General features: G+C 39.9%; 1 protein-coding gene and 1 long non-coding RNA gene across 2 annotated transcripts; both read right to left on the bottom strand.

The window, feature by feature from the left end:
- Nucleotides 1-380: 380 nt before the first annotated feature.
- LOC133716234 (uncharacterized) lies at nt 381-848 on the bottom strand. Its single transcript, XM_062142952.1, has one exon. The coding sequence runs from the start codon at nt 846-848 to the stop codon at nt 381-383; it is 468 nt and encodes a 155-aa protein (XP_061998936.1).
- Nucleotides 849-17,008: 16,160 nt separating this feature from the next.
- On the bottom strand, nt 17,009-19,239 carry LOC133718064 (uncharacterized). The gene is made up of 3 exons (XR_009850084.1): nt 18,663-19,239; nt 18,032-18,108; nt 17,009-17,249 (listed from the first exon to the last, which is right to left on the bottom strand). It is a non-coding gene; the product is annotated as an uncharacterized LOC133718064 (long non-coding RNA).
- Between the last annotated feature and the right edge of the window lie 2,026 nt (nt 19,240-21,265).

The following is a 21,265-nucleotide window of genomic DNA, read 5'->3' as shown; positions in this document are numbered from 1 at the left end:
TTTCATTTATTTTTACAAAGAGAAATTATTGTTTGGCTAATATAAAAACCATATTTTTTGTCAAAATTTGACCAAGAAACTTGGGTTTTGTTAATTGTTAGAAGCTTTAACTAATTTAATTTCGTTTTGGAAATATGGAGTATGAGTGTGACAGGGGCTTAGCTAAGTAAGAAACTAACTGGGTAGTAAAGCATAGAAAGAAAGAGCTGATGGTTTAAATATAATCCAAGCTGCATGTATGCTAAAGAGTCAATTTGGTTGGATTGGCAAAGGCTTTCAATTTGTTTGGAGCTGGCAGAGGTTCGAAACCCAGCCTTGAAATTTTGGCTAGTTTTTTTTTTTTTTTTTTTTTTGAGGGAAATGAAATAGATTTCATTGACTTACAAGTCATTACAATCAATGGATATAAGCTCCACCACATTTGGAGGAGGTACAGTAAAGAACTGCATAAAAAACTGTCCATTTTTAGCCTCTTGTGCTAAAGTATGAGCCACTATGTTTGCTGCTCGGCGCACATGGTGAACCTGCGCAAAGGATGCTAGCTGCAGGGCCTCTCGAAGGTCACTTAAGAGGTAGCCCAGCTCCGAATGATCAAGGGAATCATGCGTCATAGCTTGTACCAAGTCTTGACAATCAGTTTCCACTATCAGAGGGAAAAATTGATGAGTGATAGCTAGCTGGACGCCCACCAACAGCGCTACCAGTTCTGCATGCCGAGCGGAAGAAACTGCAGGGAATGTGTGGCGAAAACCTCCCAAACAAGAGCCTGCAAAGTCTCGAAACACACCCCCAACACCTACACTCCCACCCACATTGCAAAAAGCTGCATCCACATTTAGTTTGATCATACCTATAGGAGGCTGCTTCCATCTAACATTTTGGCTAGTTTATTTGCTGAAAAAATGCTAATATCGCTACAAAGGTTCACAATATTTTCGGGATTTTTGAGAAATTGGCGAGATTTTCTTGAAATTATTGGGTTTTCGTTGATATTGGCGAGATTTCTGAAAATTTCGATAAAATCTTATGAAATTCAATTGGTAGGTAATTAAAATATCGCTGTGTGAAAAAAAACGAAATTATCACCGATATTTTCGGCGATAATTTCGATATTTAAGTCCTTGCTCGGAACTTCGATTTAAGGGTTGACTTTTTATACATTATGATTCTGTAAAAATTTCCTTCAAGTAAATCGTAGAGTGCATCGATAGAAGTTTGTGGACATGCGGAACGCGAAAATCGGAGTTCATATAAAGAAGTTATGGCCAACGAAAAAAGTTTCCAATTTTGGATAAATAGAAAAAAAATCAGAAAATTTTCAGTAAAACCTAGGTTTCCATTTTCGGAAGGGAAAATTTCAAGAACAGTGCATGAAGTATCGCTCGTTCTAACTTTTGGTGAATCAAATGAAAACGGCAGATCAAGTTCAAATTTCTACCCAATTTAGGTACATGCCGTTACAGATTCTGTGTTGGTGAGTGTACTTTCCGTCAAATTTTTAGGGGCAAATCAGCCAAAATGATAGAAAGCCGCATATGCTTCATTAACCAAGCCCTTTTTATTATTATTATTATTATTATTATTATTATTATTTAGCTAAAACAAACATATTATTTCTCGTCACACCATTTCCTCCTCCCTTTCACCACTTCCTTTCCCAAACCCCCAATACCCATCTGTCTCTTCCTCTCCTCTCCATGACCCACCACCCCCATCCCCAATGCTGAACCACCCCCATCGAAACCACCTTCTTCAACAACACCATGGGATAATCCTCTACATTCTCAGTTCCGCTCTCCTCCGCATTGGACGACGTCATTTTGTACTCCATGGTGGCTTTGGGCTTGACTCGCCGGAACTTGATCTAGAAGATGGATCTCAAATTCCAGCTGAACCCCTGAGCAGGTACTGCTCAGATTCTCAATCTGAGAGTTCCTGACAACTCAATTCATCCAATTGAGCAACTCTTTGTTGATGTTGTAGCTGGTGGTGTAGAAAATAATTTTGTTCATTCTTTTTTTCTTTTGTTTCTTTTTCTCCTTGATTTTATGGCATATGGAGGTTGGGGTGTTGTTTATTGTAACAGTGTGGTGTAAGTGGTTGTTTAACAGCTTGAGAGTACTGTATATATTCTGCTTCTCCTTTATATATGAAATCCATGAAAGGTCCAACCTTTTCTTCTTCTTTTTCTGGGTTCTCATGATCGTCCTTTATGGACAGATTCTCTTCTCATTGATGTGAGCTCATGTTTCTTAATTGAATTAATACATGAATTTGGTACTAATTGTCAACTTACTGATGGGTGATCATGTTTTCATAATTGAATTAATACATGAATTTGGTAGTGATAAGGAGTTGGGTTTGGGAGATTAAGAAGGAATGATAATGCAAAATGAGTTATTTGAATTATGGGTTTGATAAGATGGGGAGTGGGGTTTGGTGGGTGTGGATTTGGAAGGTGGAGGGATGCGGTGGTCGCGGCCATGGAGGAAGAGAAAGGGGTTGGGTCTGGGAGGGAGAGAGAGAGAGAGAGAGAGAGAGAGAGAGAGAGAGAGAGAGAGAGAGAGAGAGAGAGAGTGGGAGGGAGAGAGAGAGAGAGAGAGAGAGAGAGGAAACTGTAAAAATACTATATTACCCTTTAACAAATGAATAATTACATAAGGCTAAGGGAAATGGTGACGGCATGTACCAAATTTAGATCGAGATTTGAAAGTCATGTACCATTTTCATTTTAGCAAAAGTTGACTCTCCAAAATTGAGAACGGGTGATACCTCATGTACTGTTCTTGAAATTTTCCCTTTTCGGAAACCCCTGACTTTTCTCTCTCTCCCAGCTGCGACCCGAGCCCTTTTTCATTTTTCGGCTAGTTCTCTTCCGTCCGGCCACCATTGGCCGCACCACCATTCCTATTCGAACTGGCTCTTCCTTCTAATTCGTTCTGTGGTCGTGGTACATGGCGATTCACCACCGGGACGACGCAGCAAGGCAGAAACCGTGGTGGAGGAGCGATTTCAGAGCTATCTCGATTCTTCAGTTTCCGGCCACCTTCGGTGCCATTTCTTGAGGGGTTTTGAAGCCCATGAGATGCTGATCATTTCTCCCGAAGTATCTTGAACCAATTTGCAGATGAAGGAGAATCGATCAGATTAGGATTTTAGGGTTTCTCCTATTTCTTGAACTTTCAAGGTAAATTCCGGCCAAATAGCTACATGAAATAAAGGAGAATAACTCACACTTTAATTTCCTTTCAAATCAAAATAAAAGAAAGCAACTTAAATCTTGGTTTCTTTTAAAACGAAACATAGAAAGTAACTCACTCCTTGGTTTCTATCAATCGTACCATAGAAAAAAACTCACACTTGATTTCTATCAAATCGTACCATAACCGTACCATAGAAAACAACTCACACCTTGAATTCTATCAAATCGTTAATAAGGAAAACAACTTACACCTTGTCACCTTAAAAACCGTTAATAAGGAAAGCAATTCACACATTGTTCCCTAAAAACACGTAATCTCATGAGTTAGATATAACCAATTCCCGTTACCCTATGAATCACCTATATGGCAGACAGACTAGAGCTCTAACTGAATTCGTAACCACTCGTCCGGCCAAAGACGTGATTACCTGATATTCTGCCCAAGGTCATAGACCTTCATTCCTCGAACTTTTCAGTCCCTTGGAATAAAACATTAAAGAAGTCGCACAGGACTCAAAATGTTACACAAATCTCAACGCTTTTCAAAACAATCGAAATCAACATTTCCATAATCATTGTTTTCCGAAAAGCCATAACACAAAACAATAAATGAGCATAATCATGCATATTGTTTTCATACACAAATCTCAATGCTTTTCAAAACAAATCGAATCAACAATTCCACAATCATTTGTTTTCCGAAAAGCCACAACCCAAAACAATAAAAAGCATCATTCATGCATATTGTTTTCATAAATTCACAAACCACCAAAACATATATATTTCACGTAAATATATATATACGTACTCATCTGCTCAGGAATGCCTACCAATACCAACTATAGTTTGCAGTTAAATCAATAACTCTGAAAACGATAAAGGTAATTCCGTTCATAAATGAACCTTGTGAGATTACTCACCTCGAAACTCCCGCTGCGTCTTCAATATAGAACAAAGCAGCCAATCCACAAAATACCCGTCCAAAAATACTTCGTCAACTACCTAAGGAAGTACAGCCTTGATTCAGTCAACGAATCACAATTTATTAAAGTTCGAATCCCCAAATCGAACTAAAATCTCAAAGTAACTTCAATTGAGGGGAAACCACTTCCGAGACCTCCCAAAGTCTCCGGAATACTTCCACAATCGATATGTCAAAACCACAAGTCAATCGGATGCTCGGATCCTCACGGATCGAATAAATCAACCGGTATGAAACCGTAAAAATCATAACAAATTCATACGAACTCCAAATATTGCGTATTATATATTGAAGCGCTCGTATCGACGAGTAGAAGATATATAATACCAGAAACATCCCTTATATGGCCGGAACGCCGCCAGAACGCTACCATAGGCCGTGGCACACCGCCACCGGCCAAAACTCAATATTTTACAAAACTTCCAACATCAAAGATGTTCATCACAGCATGCTTATCCATTTTCATAACTAGCACGAAGTCAAAATCGAAGCGTAAAGGGTCAAAAACTCCTCGCAAGCCGTGGATTACTGTTCAATCTGAGTTGAACAAAGTTTCACGTGAATCGATCCAAACAACCACCACAGATCGATCTAGGAGGCTTCTGCGAGCTCCCCAAGCTTGGTTTGAAGCCTTGCCGACGTTGGAGATCGGAGAACCGATCGGGTTCAATTTCTCCATAAAGTCGCCGCTAGAGGCTGCCACAGAGACGACCTCACGAGAGCGGCGAATCGATCTATGCAGGTTTCAGGGCCGGAGGTCGCCGGAGATCACCGGAAAAGCCTGGTCTGGTCGGCCGGTTCCAGGTCGGGTCAGTCGAAAAACTTCGATAGTGAAGGTGCAGCCGAGAGAGAAGAGAGAGAGAAGAAAGCTTTCTGGAAAAGGAAAATGGAATTATGAAAATAATTTCGGATTTTCCCTATTTATACTAAAATGGAAACTTCTTCCAAAAGCCATAACTTTCTCATACGAACTCCGATTGACGCGTTCCGCATGTCCACGAACTCGTATCGACGCTCTCTACAACTCTCATGAAGGAAGTTTTCCGAGAATCCCAACATATAAAATGTCAAACTTCACACGACCCCCTAAACTGTGAAATTCGAATAATTATACGTACGAAAACCATTCCACTTCACATAAAACCTACGAATAAAGCACAATAACAATTATTCGAACAACTGGTCCATTATTAATTACCAAAATTAAATAACGAAAATCCAGGTCATCACAGTCTACCCTCCTTAAAGGAATTTCGTCCCGAAATTCACACTTGCTGATCAGCAAACAACTGTGGATACTTCGCTCTCATCTCCGACTCCAGCTCCCAAGAAGCATCACCCTCGTCATGGTGACTCCACAATACCTTGACCAAGTCAACTTCCTTCCTTCGAAGTTGCTTTGTTGACCTATCCAAAATACGAACAGGTTCAACAACAAAGGTCGTATCCGCATGCACCTCAATTGTGCCATAATCGATCACATGTGACTCATCCTAGACATACTTCCTCAACATAGACATATGGAACACATTATGCACACCAGACATACTAGGAGGTAAAGCAAGCCTATAAGCCAAATCTCCTACCTTTTACAGAATTTCAAAAGGTCCGACAAACCTTGGTGATAACTTCCATTTCTTGCCAAATCTCACCACACCCTTCATGGGTGAGACCTTCAAGAACACATGATCACCCTCTTTAAACTCAACCTGCCATAATCGAAATCTTGTCGGTACGTGGTCTCCTACACAATCTCATGACCCAATAATACCTTATCTCCTGCTTCTGCCCAGCAGATAGGAGATCTACATGGCTTACCATATAGGGTCTCATATGGTGTCATGCCAATACTGGAGTGATAACTGTTGTTGTAGGAGAATTCAATCAACGGTAGATGATCCTCCCAATTTCCCTTGAAGTCCAACACACAGGCTCTCAACATATCCTCCATCACTTGGTTCACTCGCTCAGTCTGCCCATCAGTCTGAGGGTGAAATGCCGTACTCATGTCTAAGTCAGTTCCCATGGCCTTTTGGAAACCACTCCAAAAATTTGAAGTGAAACGAGCATCACGATCAGAAACAATCGACACAGGCACGCCATGAAGTTTCACAATTACCTCGATATAAAGCTCGCACAACGTGTCAACCGAATACGTCATTGACACCGGAAGAAAGTGCGCTAACTTCGTCAAACGGTCCACGATCACCCACACTGCATCTTGATTCCATTTGGACCTAGGCAGTCCAGTAACAAAATCCATCGAGATCTGCTCCCATTTCCACACGAGAATAGGTAATGGCTTCAACATACCTGCAGGTCTCTGATGCTCAGCCTTCACACATTGGCAAGTAAGACACTTGGAAACATACTCTGCCACATCCCTTTTCATTCTATTCCACCAAAATTGCCTTTGCAAATCTTGATACATCTTGGTGCTTCCAGGATGCACAGTATACCTCAATCGATGTCCCTCAAGAAGAATCTCTCCCTTGAGGTCAACACGATCAGGAAGATACAACCTATGGTTCATCCGCAAACCACCATCCGTTCCCACCGTCCACTCTGATGGAACGCCAGTGGACGAATCTGCAGCTAACTCCGCCAACTTCGCACGTGAGAACTCATCCTCTGTTTGACCCTGAATGATCCTGGAAATCAGGCTAGGCTGTACCGTGATACTTCCAAGGAAACTCCCATTCTCAACTTTTGCTTGTACAAGGTCAAACTCATATGCAGTCTCCAACATACGCCACTCCTGAACCATAACAGAAGCAACTATACCTCTGGGCTTCCTACTCAAAGCATCCGCCACAACATTGGCCTTTCCGGGATGATACTCCAAGGTGAAATCATAGTCCTTCATGAGCTCCATCCACCTTCTCTGTCTCATGTTCAACTCATTCTGAGAGAATAGATACTTCAAACTCTTATGATCCAAAAAGAGTTTGAACTTCTCCCCATACAAGTAATGCCTCCAAATTTTCAAGGCAAAAACAACCGCAGCCAACTCCAAATCATGAGTGGGGTAATTACGCTCATGCACCTTCAACTGTCTAGAGCCATAAGCGACAACGCTGCCGTGCTGCATCAACACACATCCCAGTCCCTGATGAGACGCATCACTATAGATGACTAAACCACCACCACTAGTGGGAATAGTCAACACTGGGGCTGTGGTCAATCTTCTCTTTAACTCATTGAATGCCCGCTCGATCACACTCCTCAGTCCACACAAACTGGACCTCCTTCCTGGTCAACTTGATCAAAGCCGAAGCTATACTAGCAAACCCTTCGATGAATCTCCGATAGTAGCCCGCCAAACCCAGAAAACTACGTACCTCAGTCACTGTAGTGGGTTGACCCCAGTTCATCACTGCTTCCACCTTAGAAGGATCCACCGAGACTCCATCCTTCGAAATTACATGACCTCCCTTTGCCAAAATTCGCACTTCTCGAATTTCGCAAACAACTTCTTTTCTCTCAAAATCTGTAGCACAGTCCGCAGATGCTTATCATGATCCTCTAACGACTTGGAATAAATCAAAATATCATCTACGAACACTACCACAAACTTATCCAAGTACGGACTGAACATACGGTTCATCAAGTCCATAAAGGCAACAGGTGCATTGGTTAGACCAAAAGGCATGACAACAAACTCAAAGTGTCCATACCTGGTCCTAAAAGCAGTTTTAAGAATATCCTCATCCTTCACCCTCAACTGGTGATATCCAGATCTCAAATCGATCTTCGAGAATAAGGTAGCTTCCTTAAGCTGATCAAACAAGTCATCAATCCTAGGTAAAGGGTACCTATTCTTGATCTTCACCTTGTTCAACTGCCAATAATCCACACACAACCGTAGTGAACCATCCTTCTTCCTCGCAAACACCACAGGTGCACCCCAAGGAGAAGTGCTAGGTCTAATGAACCCTTGTTCAAGTAAACCGTCAATTTGATCCTTCAACTCTTTAAATACAGTTGGTGCCATCTGAAAAGGTGCCATGGATACAGGTGCAGTACCTGGTATCACATCGATAGCAAAATCCACTACCCTCCTTGGAGGTAACCCTGGTATCTCCTGAAATACATCACTGTACTCGGAAACCACAGCAATCTCTGCCATAATCGCAGCACAACTCACCGATTCCACATGAGCTAAGAATCCTGCCCTCAAAGCAGTATCTAACCTAAGACACCGATAACGAAACACTGGTTGTCCAGGCATATGAAATGACACTATCATTTCAAAACAATCAATCATGGCATGATTTGGCCTCAACCAATCAACACCCAAAATAACATCATACGTATGATCTGCTAACACAATCAAAGTCGCGGTAAACTCCCTACCACCAATCACAATCAGGCATGCATCACAAAACATACACAACTCAAGGGAAACACCAAGTGGGGAAGTAACACACAAGGGTCTAGCAAGAGGCCTAGGAGACAAACCTAACATATCAACCACAGAACTAGATATGAAAGAGTAGGACGCTTCTGTATCAAACAACACCTTGGCAAAGAAATCAAATAAGGATAAGGTACCTTCCACTCCGGTATTCTGCTGATCAATAGCAAACACCCTAGCCTACCCCTGAGGCAGTTGCCTCTGCTGGTTCCCTTGTCCCCTATCCTGCTGCTGGGTACAATCCCTGAAGAAATGCCCCGTCTGGCCACAAGTAAAACACGCCAAGTTCTTCTGTTTTGTGCAAGCCTTAACAGTATGGCCAATCTCCTTGCAGTTGTAGCATCTCAGGGGTGCTCCCTGCCCAACAGGTGCAGCCCTAGCTGGCGCCTGCTGATTAGTCCTCTTCCGCTTCCAGAATCCACCTCGATTCCCAGATGCCTTACTGCTCCCCGCAGTTGCCTTTCCCTTCCTTTGGAAATCCCTCTCGGTCGATTCCTGTTCCTGGAAAGTCAGGTTTTCCTGCTCAATGGTCATAGCCTTAGCGAAAATAAGTTCCACAGTCTTCAATTCCAGAACAGCGACATCGTGCCGGATCGAAGCATTCAGTCCCCACTGAAACTTCATAGCCAGGCTCTCCGCATCCATCTGTCTCACAAACCTATAAAGCCTCGAGAACTACGCCTCATAATCCCTCACACTCATAGTCCCCTGGACTAACAAGACTAATTCCCTTTCCAACTACTCCCTCACTGAAGGCGGAAAGTACTTCTTCCGGAACAGTTCCACAAAACCATCCCAGGTCATGGTGGACACATCCATCACTCTCTGCGTGCCATTCCACCACACCCGTGCATTGCCCTGGAGCATAAATGTGGCAATCTTTCTCTTCTCAATGTCGTCGCAGACGACCATCTCGAAGTAGGTCTTCATGTTCTCAATCTATTGATCTGCCAACATGTGATCCGTACCTCCCTGAAATCGGACTCCTCCCAGCCTCGAAATCTCCTTTGCCAACTTCGACAAACGAGTAGGATCTACAACATTCACAACCTCCACAACAGGTGGAACAGGTAGCTCAACATTCGATGCCTCGACCTCATTCTCGAATATCTCTTGAATAGGAGGAGGAATCCTGCTCCTACCTCGGGCTCTACCCCTGCCTCTGGGTCTACCTCGACCCCTAGCTCGGCCTCCTTGTGAATCCATCACCTAAGGAGCATAACAACCTATGATTAATACTTGGACAACTCCCAACCACAAGTATAAGTCAACGTTATGACTAAATCAACCACACACTACGTCAGAAGATACAATTCTATCCCCTACGTAAACAAGAGTTAAATCTAAAGGCCCTCATTCCTCAAAAGATTATAACTCCTAGAAGCTACTTTAAGCTCCTACACTTGTTCACTGAGCCAACACTACCCTGAAGACACACATTCCAACGCTCATTGCATACCCAATGACTATATCAATACCGAAGAGTATACGACGGGGATCCGCTGCAGACGGGCCATCACTCGAGGAGTACTGATTGTCACCAAATATGCACCTTACGCTCTGATACCAAACTGTCACGCCCCTGATTTTTAACACAATTAAAAATTGATATACAATCCCATAATTATACATGCGTGATCATTCAGTCATCAATATCAAATACCTGGAAACTTTTTCCCTTTAAACAACATACATATTGATGCCCTGAACCACACTATGTCAATATCGACCCGCCCACAGAGTCATATATTACATACGCTTACGAAATAAATTGTCAACAACAAAATAAAACGTAGATGCTCCTCAGAGCTAACTACACAACGGAAGTCCAAATAACGGTAAAGTCACAAAATTGGCTTCCTACCGTTAAGCTGCAAGGCACAACCTCAGCTTCAACCATGATTATCCTAACCTGCAGGATTAACCCCTACACCGTTTGAATGGTGCACCGGGTTGCCATACAACAAACCCGGTAACATTTTGCAAGCCCGTATGAGTAACTAAAAAAAAATCAACATAACTCACACCCGAAATAAGGAAAACAACTCACATTTTGATTCCTTAAAACACAAAATAAAGGAGAATAACTCACACTTTAATTTCCTTTCAAATCGAAATAAAAGAAAGCAACTTACATCTTGGTTTCTTTTAAAACGAAACATAGAAAGCAACTCACTCCTTGATTTCTATCAATCGTACCATAGAAAATAACTCACACTTGATTTCTATCAAATCGTACCTATCAATCGTACCATAACCGTGCCATAGAAAACAACTCATACCTTGAATTCTATCAAATCGTTAATAAGGAAAACAACTTGCACCTTGTCACCTTAAAAACCGTTAATAAGGAAAGCAATTCACACATTGTTCCCTAAAAACACGTAATCTCATGAGTTAGATATAACCAATTCCCGTTACCCTATGAATCACCTATATGGCAGACAGACTAGAGCTCTAACTGAATTCATAACCACTCGTCCGGCCAAAGACGTGATTACCTGATATTCTGCCCAAGGTCATAGACCTTCATTCCTCAAACTTTTCAGTCCCTTGGAATAAAACATTAAAGAAGTCACACAGGACTCAAAATGTTACACAGATCTCAACGTTTTTCAAAACAATCGAAATCAACATTTCCATAATCATTGTTTAACGAAAAGCCATAACACAAAACAATAAATGAGCATAATCATGCATATTGTTTTCATACACAAATCTCAATGCTTTTCAAAACAAATCGAATCAACAATTCCACAATCATTTGTTTTCCGAAAAGCCACAACCCAAAATAATAAAAAGCATCATTCATGCATATTGTTTTCATAAATTCACAAACCACCAAAACATATATATTTCACGTAAATATATATATACGCACTCATCTGCTCAGGAATGCCTACCAATACCAACTATAGTTTGCAGTTAAATCAATTACTCTGAAAACGATAAAGGTAATTCCGTTCATAAATGAACCTTGTGAGATTACTCACCTCGAAACTCCCGCTGCGTCTTCAATATAGAACAAAGAAGCCAATCCACAAAATAACCGTCCAAAAATACTTCGTCAACTACCTAAGGAAGTACAGCCTTGATTCAGTCAACGAATCACAATTTATTAAAGTTCGAATCCCCAAATCGAACTAAAATCTCAAAGTAACGCTTGAGGGGAAACCACTTCCGAGACCTCCCAACGTCTCCGGAATACTTCCACGATCGATATGTCCAAACCACAAGTCGATCGGATGCTCGGATTCTCACGGATTGAATAAATCAACCAGTATGAAACTGTAAAAATCATAACAAATTCATACGAACTCCAAAAATTGCGTATTATATATCGAAACGCTCGTATCGACGAGTAGAAGATATATAATGCCAGAAATAGTCCCTTACATGGCCGGAACGCTGCCAGAACCCCTCCACAGGTGGTGGCACACCGCCGCCGGCATAAACTAAATATTTTAGAAAACTTCCAACATCAAAGATGTTCATCACACCATGCTTATCAATTTTCATAACTAGCACGAAGTCAAAATCGAAGCGTAAAGCATCGAAAACTACCTCGCAAGCCGTGGGTTACTGTTCAATCCGAGTTGAACCAAGTTTCACGTGAATCAATCCAAACAACCACCTCAGATCGATCCAGGAGGCTGCTGCGAGCTCCCCAAGCCTTGTTTGAAGCCTTGCCGACGTCGGAGATCGGAGAACCGATCAGGTTTGATTTCTCCAAAAAGTCGCCGCCTTGCTGCACTTCCTCCGCCGAGAATCGCCGCTAGAGACTGCCACAGAGACGACCGCACGAGAGAGGCGAATCGATCTGTTCAGGTTTCAGGGCCGGAGGTCGCCGCAGATCACCGGAAAAGCCGGGTCGGGTCGGCCGGTTCCGGGTCGGGTCAGTCGAAAAACTTCGATACTGAAGGTGCAGCCGAGAGAGAAGAGAGAGAGAAGAAAGCTTTCCGGGAAAGGAAAATGGAATTATGAAAATAATTTCGGATTTTCCCTATTTATACTAAAACGGAAACTTTTCCAAAATCCATAACTTTCTCATACGTACTCCGATTGACGCGTTCTGCATGTCCACGAACTCGTATCGACGCGTTCTACAACTCTTGGGAAGGATGTTTTCCGAGAATCCCAACATATAAAAAGTCAAACTTCACACGACCCCCTAAACTGTGAAATTCGAATAATTATACGTACGAAAACCATTCCACTTCACATACAAACTACGAATAAAGCACAATAACAATTATTCGAACAACTGGTCCATTATTAATTACGAAAATTAAATAATGAAAAATTCAGGTCATCACAACCAATCTCTCAAATCTCCTTCTAGGAAAAAACCAAAGCATCATAAAAAATATTCAAAATATTATAAAAAACATATATCAAACCCAGACAGAAAAGTCACATCTAAACCATATACAAACTCTAAACCTTATAAAAAATACAAAAAAAAATTTGTTACGAAAGACATAGGTTAAAACTCAAAACTTCCTATTTGCTACAAATGTGGCAAAGCAGGACATTACAAAAAAGATTGTCGTGTTAAACAAAAAATTAACGCTTTAAACCTTGATGAAGAAATAAAAAATAAACTTCTCAAAATTATGCTTGATTTGGAATCAGATAGCTTAGATTATGACAACTCTGATTCAGAAGAAACTTTACAAATAGATGAAATTGACTTCTCAGAAATTTCAAGTTCTGATGAAGAAGAAACAGAATGTAAAATCTCAAAAGAAGGTATAAAAATTTGTAATTGCAAAAACAAATTAAAAATTCAAATGATTTCCCGAAAAACAAAAAAAAGAGTTTTTAGAAATAGCTGCAAAAATAGAAGACACAGAACTTCAAGCTCAATTTCTTACTATCTTCAAAGATTAATTAAAGAAGATATAGGAAAAGAAAATCAGTCAAATGACCTTTATAACATAAAAGATATTTTTCAAAGATTCAATAAAAGACAAAAATCTGAAGTAACAATTTCAAATTTACAGCAAGAAATAAACAAAGTTAAGAAAGAAATAATTCTTTTAAAAACAGAAATTACTGAACTCAAGAGTAAACCAACAAATAAAGAAAAAGGTCCACCCAACATGGAAGAAAAAGGAGAAAACAGCCAAAATGATCAAAATATTCAAGAAAATGTGATTAATGAACAATTTATTGGATTTATAACTCGTGTAACCTATCAAAAATGGAAGACATTAATAACTCTTGCAATTTCAGACTCCTATACTATCCAAATAGTTGCCTTGATTGATACAGGAGCAGCTATGAACTGTATAATCCCCACCAAATATTGCGAAAAATCAAAAAAAAAAACTAATTGGAGCAGGTGGATCAAAATTAAAAATACGATACAAATTACCAAAAGTTCATGTATTTGTGGATAATATCTGCATACAAACATTTCTCACAGTTGTCGATAACCTAGACACTGAATTAATTCTAGGAACCCCTTTTATCAGTTTAATCCATCCATTTTTAACAACTGATGAAGGCCTAGAAACAACAATCTTAGGTCAAACAATTCATTTTCCTTTTACCGAAAGACCAAAAACTAGAAACTTAAACTTAATTAGAAATGTTGCAATTACCAAAAAAGTCAATTTGATTCAAAACAAAGAAAATCACATAAATTATCTTAAACAAGACATACAAATTAAAAGAATTGAACATCAACTTCAACAACCTTATTTACAAAATAGAATTAAAGAATTTAAAGAAAAATTAGAAGAAGAAGTAAGCTCAAACATCCCAAATGCTTTTTGGAATAGGAAAACTAATATTGCAAGAAGGAAATTCAAGACCTCTTAGACAAAAGGTTGATAAGACCTAGCCAATCTCCGTGGAGTTGTTCAGCTTTTTATGTTCAGAAGGCTTCTGAACTAGAAAGAGGAGCTCCAAGACTTGTAATTAATTACAAACCCTTAAACAAAGTCCTTCAGTGGATTAGATACCCAATTCCAAACAAAAGAGATTTACTAAAAAGATTAGTTCAAGCAAATGTTTTCTCAAAATTAAATATGAAATCTGGTTTTTGGCAAATCCAGATTACCGAAAAAGACAAATACAAAACAGCCTTTAATGTTCCCTTCGGACATTATGAATGGAATGTTATGCCCTTTGCACTCAAAAATGCCCCTTCAGAATTTCAAAATATGATGAACGACATTTTTAATCCTTATTCAAAATTTTCAATTGTTTATATAGATGATGTTTTAATCTTTTCAGAAAATATTGATCAGCATTGGAAACATCTCTACAAATTCTTTCAAATCATTAAAACAAATGGACTAGTGTTATCTGCACCAAAAATCAAATTATTTCAAACAGAGATTAGATTCTTAGGACACAATATCAAACAAGGAACTATAGTCCCAATTTCTAGAGCAATAGAGTTTGCTGATAAATTTCCTGATGAAATTAAAGACAAAACTCAATTACAAAGATTCTTAGGATGTCTCAATTATATCTCTGACTTCTATGAAAAACTAACAGTTGTGTGCAAGCCTCTCTATCAAAGATTAAAGAAAACCCCTCCAGTATGGACAAATGCCCATACTCAAATAGTTAGAGAAGTCAAAGCCTATGTCAAAACCCTACCATGTCTAGGGCTACTAGACCCAGAATCCTTTAAGATAGTCGAGACAGATGCGTCCGACATCGGATATGGTGGAATATTAAAACAAAAATTAGCAGATGATCAACCTGAGCAATTAGTCAGATTTACCTCAGGATTGTGGAACCGAGCACAACAAAATTACAGTATTATCAAAAAAGAAATTTTAGCTGTAGTGCTATGTATCACAAAGTTTCAAGATGATCTTTTAAACAAAAGATTTTTACTTCGCATTGATTGCAAAGCAGCAAAATCAGTCTTAGAAAAAGATGTTCAAAACCTTGCCTCCAAAGAGATTTTTGCAAGATGGCAAGCAATACTTTCAGTCTTTGATTTTGACATTGCATTCATCAAAGGAGAGAGCAATTCCCTTCCAGATTTCCACACAAGAGAATTTTTACAGGGAAGATGAGTGAAAAAACCCAACCAACATCAAAAGAATCCTATGCAATGACTCCCGCAAATCCACAGCAAAGCAGACTAATTTCCAGTCCAAATACTATTAATGTTGCAGGACAATTAGTTCCTATCAGGAACTGTTTCACTCCCTTAGCGGAGCAATCTCAAACTTTTGCTCAAAAATTTATTCAGCCAAAATCTCCTGCTTTACCATCTTCAAGTCAAACAAAGTTTTCAAACCAGCAAAAACCTTTTAAAAGCCCGTATTTTATCAAACCTGAAACCAAAACCATTCTTGTTATTAATTCAGAAATCTATGATACTGAGCCTTATCAAATTCTCAGAAAAACAACTTACCCCCATTATTTTGTTACCAATGATCCAAACAAAGGCCAAAGATTTTATGAATTTATCTTGGTTGATACAAACTCAATTACAATAACCCATAACCAAGACAAAGAAAGTGGCCAATTTTCTCATTCAAAAATCCAAATTTGTCAAATCTTAACATTCGATGATTGGAATCAACATCCAATGACTCCCAAAAGGTTTTCTCAAGATTTTATTCCCCAACATTATACTTACTGGGATTATGTGGAGGCATGGACAAATGTTTTTTTATCTTCAAAATAAAAGCAGGCAACATTCCTGGTTTATTTTCTTTTGCAAGAATTTCCGTCCAAAATTTCCTTCGTGGTTCAAATCCTGGTGGCAGTTCTTCGGTGCAACCGAAATCATTTTGCCTCCACAAATGAAAAGTTTGTTCAAAATTTTTCAAGAAAATTGTGAAATCTCTGTCATCAAACCCTTTGATGCAATTTTTACTTTTTATGCCTTCCAAAATATTGCATGGATCCTCTCGTGGGATATAATTGTATCTCCACCAAATCAAGACCAAGCAATGACTCTAACCAGAAGATTCAAACAAAAGTGGTGGGATGGCTTCACAGTTGAGAAATTCTCGGAAGAGTCCCTCCTCCAATGGTTCAAAAATCATCCCCAATATTGGAAACAAGGATCAGTAATTCAAAGTCAAGAGCAAAGCCAATTCCTGTTGCAAAAGTCCAAGATTCAAAGTCAGCTAGCAGGCATCTCTTCACCTCACGAGTATGCCCTAAAGCTCAAAGAAGTGTTATCTCAAATATCTCAAAGTGACAATGGAGATGATGACAATGACATCACGGATGAGGTCTAGTCTCATTTCGCAAATCATGACCCTGATGCTTTTGTGCTCGGCGATTTTTAGTCTAACAGTTATCCCTCAAATAGTAAGATTCTATCAAAAGATCTCCAATCGGACAAAAACCAAATCAGATCTCCATCAATCATGTCACGCCCCGAATTTTAAATAATAAATTCAAATCCGAAACATGAATTAAACCACTTAATTAAATAAACGTTCTGAATTTTTTTCTCAATATAATCTCACCACAAGGTACACAAACTCCAAATCTCGAAACCTCGAGTTCATTATTACAATTCACTCTCACAAGCAATATTGTAAAGCTCTAAATGAGCATAACACACCTCACAACTTACAATTGCTGTAAAACTCTAACAATTGCTCTAACCGCACGATCACCGTCCTGGTTCTCCCGTCCTGTAGGATTACCCGCTACACAATTTGAATAGTGTACCGGGAGTTGCAACAACACAAAACCCGGTAAGCTTTTTACAGCCAGTATGAGTAAACAAGAAAGAATTGTTGATTTATTTCCTTACAATTATTATAACTCAACACGATCACCATAAAAGGAAGGATACTCTTGAGGCTCTCTTTTAAGAACTCATTCTTAAAAGACTCAAGTATCCTCAACACTTCTCACATAAGACCCCTCACAGTCTCAAGTAACCTCAACATTACCCTCACATCACTACTCAACAATTGGCAGACAGACTCATTATATATATATAGACCCTTATGAGTTACTCTCAATTTCCCTCATAAGGTTACCACATATATATAGACACTTATGAGTTACTCTCAATTTCACTCATAAGGTCACTCCACATTTGGCAGACAGACTAGAGCTCTAACTGAACGTAACCACTCGTCCGGCCACAGACGTGATTACGATTTAATACTATTAATAACCACCAGCCCGGTACGAGAGCGTGATTCACTAATAGATGCCATGGTCACCTCGTGACCTAGTGATCTCCACAGATCACAACAATTTATTGTTCCTCAACAATAAAACTCAACACCTCTCACAATATATTGTTTCTCAACAATAACTCAACACAACTCCAACAATACATATTATTTCACGTAATAATATATATACAGACATTCACACAGGAATGTCTAATACACCAACAATAGTTCATATGATTGCAAAATAAAGCAATTAAATATATTGGGTTCGTAATATGAACCACGTGAGGTTTACTCACCTCTAATTCCCGTTGCGTCTTCTAAACAGCTCAACAACGATTTTACGAATCGTCCGCCAAATCAATCCGCCAATCACCTAATCAAATGTGACTTGAATTTAGCTAACAATTCCAAAACATACTTAAACGACAATCCAACGGTCGGATTCTAACTTATATAAAAATCCGACGGACGGATTCTCACGAATCGCCTCCCGAATCACTGTTTTGCAATTATACGAAGATCCAACGGTCGGATCTTCGCCCATGACCACACAAGGTCATTGGGACAGTCATACGATCAACATATCAAAACTACAAGTCCATCAGACGGTCCGATCTTCACAGATCATTAATCGAACAATCGAAATCGTTCGAAATCGTAAAATTCATAACTAAATCATACGATATCCGAAAATTGCGTATAATATATCGAAATGATCGTATTGAAATATAGAATCTAAAAATGCACAGAAACTATATTTTTGACCCCCGGAGTTGGCCGGAAAGGGCCGCCGGAGTTAGTGGCAGAGCCGCCGCCGACCACCGCCAATGGTGTCGGGGCCGGGCTGCTCCTCTTCATCTCATCAAGCCCAACCACTTTCCTAACTAGCATGAAGTCTAAAAATGACCGGAAGTGGTCGAAAATTACCTCAAGAAGAAAGAGGCCGAAATCGCCCAAAATCGCTCAAATCTGAAATTCGTCTTCCTCGGGTTGAATCGAGATGTGAAACTTGGTGAGTTTATAGAGCATGGCAAGGCGAACAAAGCCCAGTTGGTCTCCCCTCCTACCTTTGCCGGAGTTGGCTGGAATTTGAAGAAATGCATGAAAAATGGTCTGACCTTCTTTGCTTCGATTCGTTGTCTATGGTGAATGATAGGATGCAAGACATATATGAATGGAAAGCTGGTTTCAAGGCGAAGAGATTGATATCAATTTCATGGCCATAGGTGGCCGGATGAAGTCGTGGCGACGCCGTGAAGCCAAGGCAGCGAGGAGGAGAAAAATCTGGAAATTTTCGGGTTTCCTTATTGAGAAATCTGATTTTTTGTATTTATAGAAAATTCTCAATTTTCAAATATTCATAACTTATTCATACGAACTCCAAATAATGCGTTCCACATGTCCACGAACTCGTATCGACGAGCTCTACAACTTTCATGAAGGAAGTTTTCCCAAATTTTGAACGTATAAAAAGTCAACTTTGTTGACCCCCTAAAAACGTTCGTTTTCGAAAATAAAATCGTTCGAACTAATTCCACAACTTTTCCAAGCTTCGTACTCGCTCCTACTATCGTGAAATCATTTCTAAAAATCCACAGAATTTAATTTGGATTTTTCGGGGTATTACAATCTACCCTCCTTAAAGAAATTTCGTCCCGAAATTTAAGCGTAAGTCAATTCCTCTCGATTAAGGTTGACCTAATCATAGAATCTCCATCTTTTCCAAATCTGTAGTAATCTACAAAGCCACAATCCTTTGTATAAAAATACATTCCTATGGCCACTAAATCCCTTCATCACAATGTAAATTCACAAAACAACTGTTCAACAACACTCCACATCACATACACAAAATCGTCACATGGATCATCTCATAGATCCTCACATAGATCTTCACATAGATCATCACATAGATCTTCACATAGATCATCACTCTGTACTGGCATACAAGCACAGTAATCACTCCCACAAAGTGTTTCGCTACTCAATTAGCATCACGGTAAATCTCCATAGTAAAACTTAAGCATGCACCACTCTTCACAACCATAGAGATGCATCACTCAAAACAAATCATCCCCAAAAGTACGCCAATAAATTATGTCACCCAATGATGATGACTTGGGCTTGCTCAATCCTTGGGCTAAGCACTAGGGCTGGCCAATTGGGCCTGAAGAAATCGGACCATCCACATTTCGAACCGGCCCAAACCACTTTGGGTTTAACATTTGGGCCTACTATTCGGGCCGAACGATTGGGCTTAACATTTGGGCCTACCATTTGGGCCTACCAATCGGGCCGAACAATTGGGCTTACTATTTGGGCTTACTATTTGGGCCTACCAATCGGCCCACCAACTTCCAGCTCGGCTACGGTATGAAATTGTACATACCGTATATACGTATACATACCATACAGACCGTATATACGTATGCATACCGTACAACTGTATATACGTATGCATACCGTACAGACCGTATATACGTATGCATACCGTACATATCGTATATACGTCCGTATATCAAGCATATACGAGATCCAAAAATATTTGTAAGAGGTAAGGTTCGAACTCCCGACCTCGAACACGAAGGTTTTGCTCCCAACCACTGAAGCAAGAGCTGCCTTCATTAATATATGCTCACGTGTTATATTTATTATGTCATAAGTGACATAAATAAAATAACGGGGAAGGCAAGGTTCGAAACCTCAACCTGCCGCACGAAACCTTTGTCCCCCAACCACTGGAGCACAAGCTGTGCTTAATATAATGTGTACAAATTTTATACTTATTATGTCATAAACGAACATAATAAAAATAAACGAGAGGCGAGGTTCGAACCTCAGACCTCTTGTACACGAACTGTACACTCAACCACTCGAGCACGGCTGCTCACGTTATTATCCATACCAATCCTTTTATTTAAACCAACTGTTTCAACTGTTTCAACAATTCGGCCCAAAACATCCAAGACTGTTGCAGAAACCCAGCCCAACGTATCCAAAACTGTTTCAGAAACTCGGCCCATCATATCCAAAACTGTTTCTGAAACTCGGCCCATCAGGCCTCCACCCACAGCTACAGTGATGCCTTGATCCGAGACAGGCCCAAGTACGGCCCACTTGTGTCACGGCTTATCCCTTCCGTGATTTACGGCAGTCAAATCTGCTTTCGGCTAAAGCTGTCTGCCACAGCATCTCGAGGTTCGGCCTGTCCCCTTACACGCTCTCCACGCGCCAACAACTTTTCCGGGTTTTCGGATGACTTTAATCCAACGCGTGGATTCAAATTCTGAGATCGTTCATCCAACGGTGGAGATCTGCTCACCTTGTTCTATAAATAGGTGCATTCTGGGGAAAAACTGTTCACTCCAAAAGAAAAGAAATTTTCTTCCGAGCTCAAGCCTTTCTCTCTCAACTCTTCAGCCTTTCTCTTCTCAAATCCTTTCTTCATCAATTTCAATCCTTCTCTTCTGATCTTCTCTCCCATCTAGTTGATTCAATCCCATCTTTCCTCTGAACTTTCAGATCTTCAA

Source organism: Rosa rugosa, chromosome 6, assembly GCF_958449725.1.
Source record: "Rosa rugosa chromosome 6, drRosRugo1.1, whole genome shotgun sequence".
NCBI lineage: Eukaryota > Viridiplantae > Streptophyta > Magnoliopsida > Rosales > Rosaceae > Rosa > Rosa rugosa.
The sequence above is the reverse complement of the archived record's forward strand: the minus strand, read 5'-3'. Positions and strand labels throughout refer to the sequence as shown.

What these genes read in the sequence shown, in the direction of transcription:
- LOC133716234 (XM_062142952.1), bottom strand. Translation starts at nt 848, where the DNA reads ATGATCAAACTAAATGTGGATGCAGCTTTTTGCAATGTGGGTGGGAGT.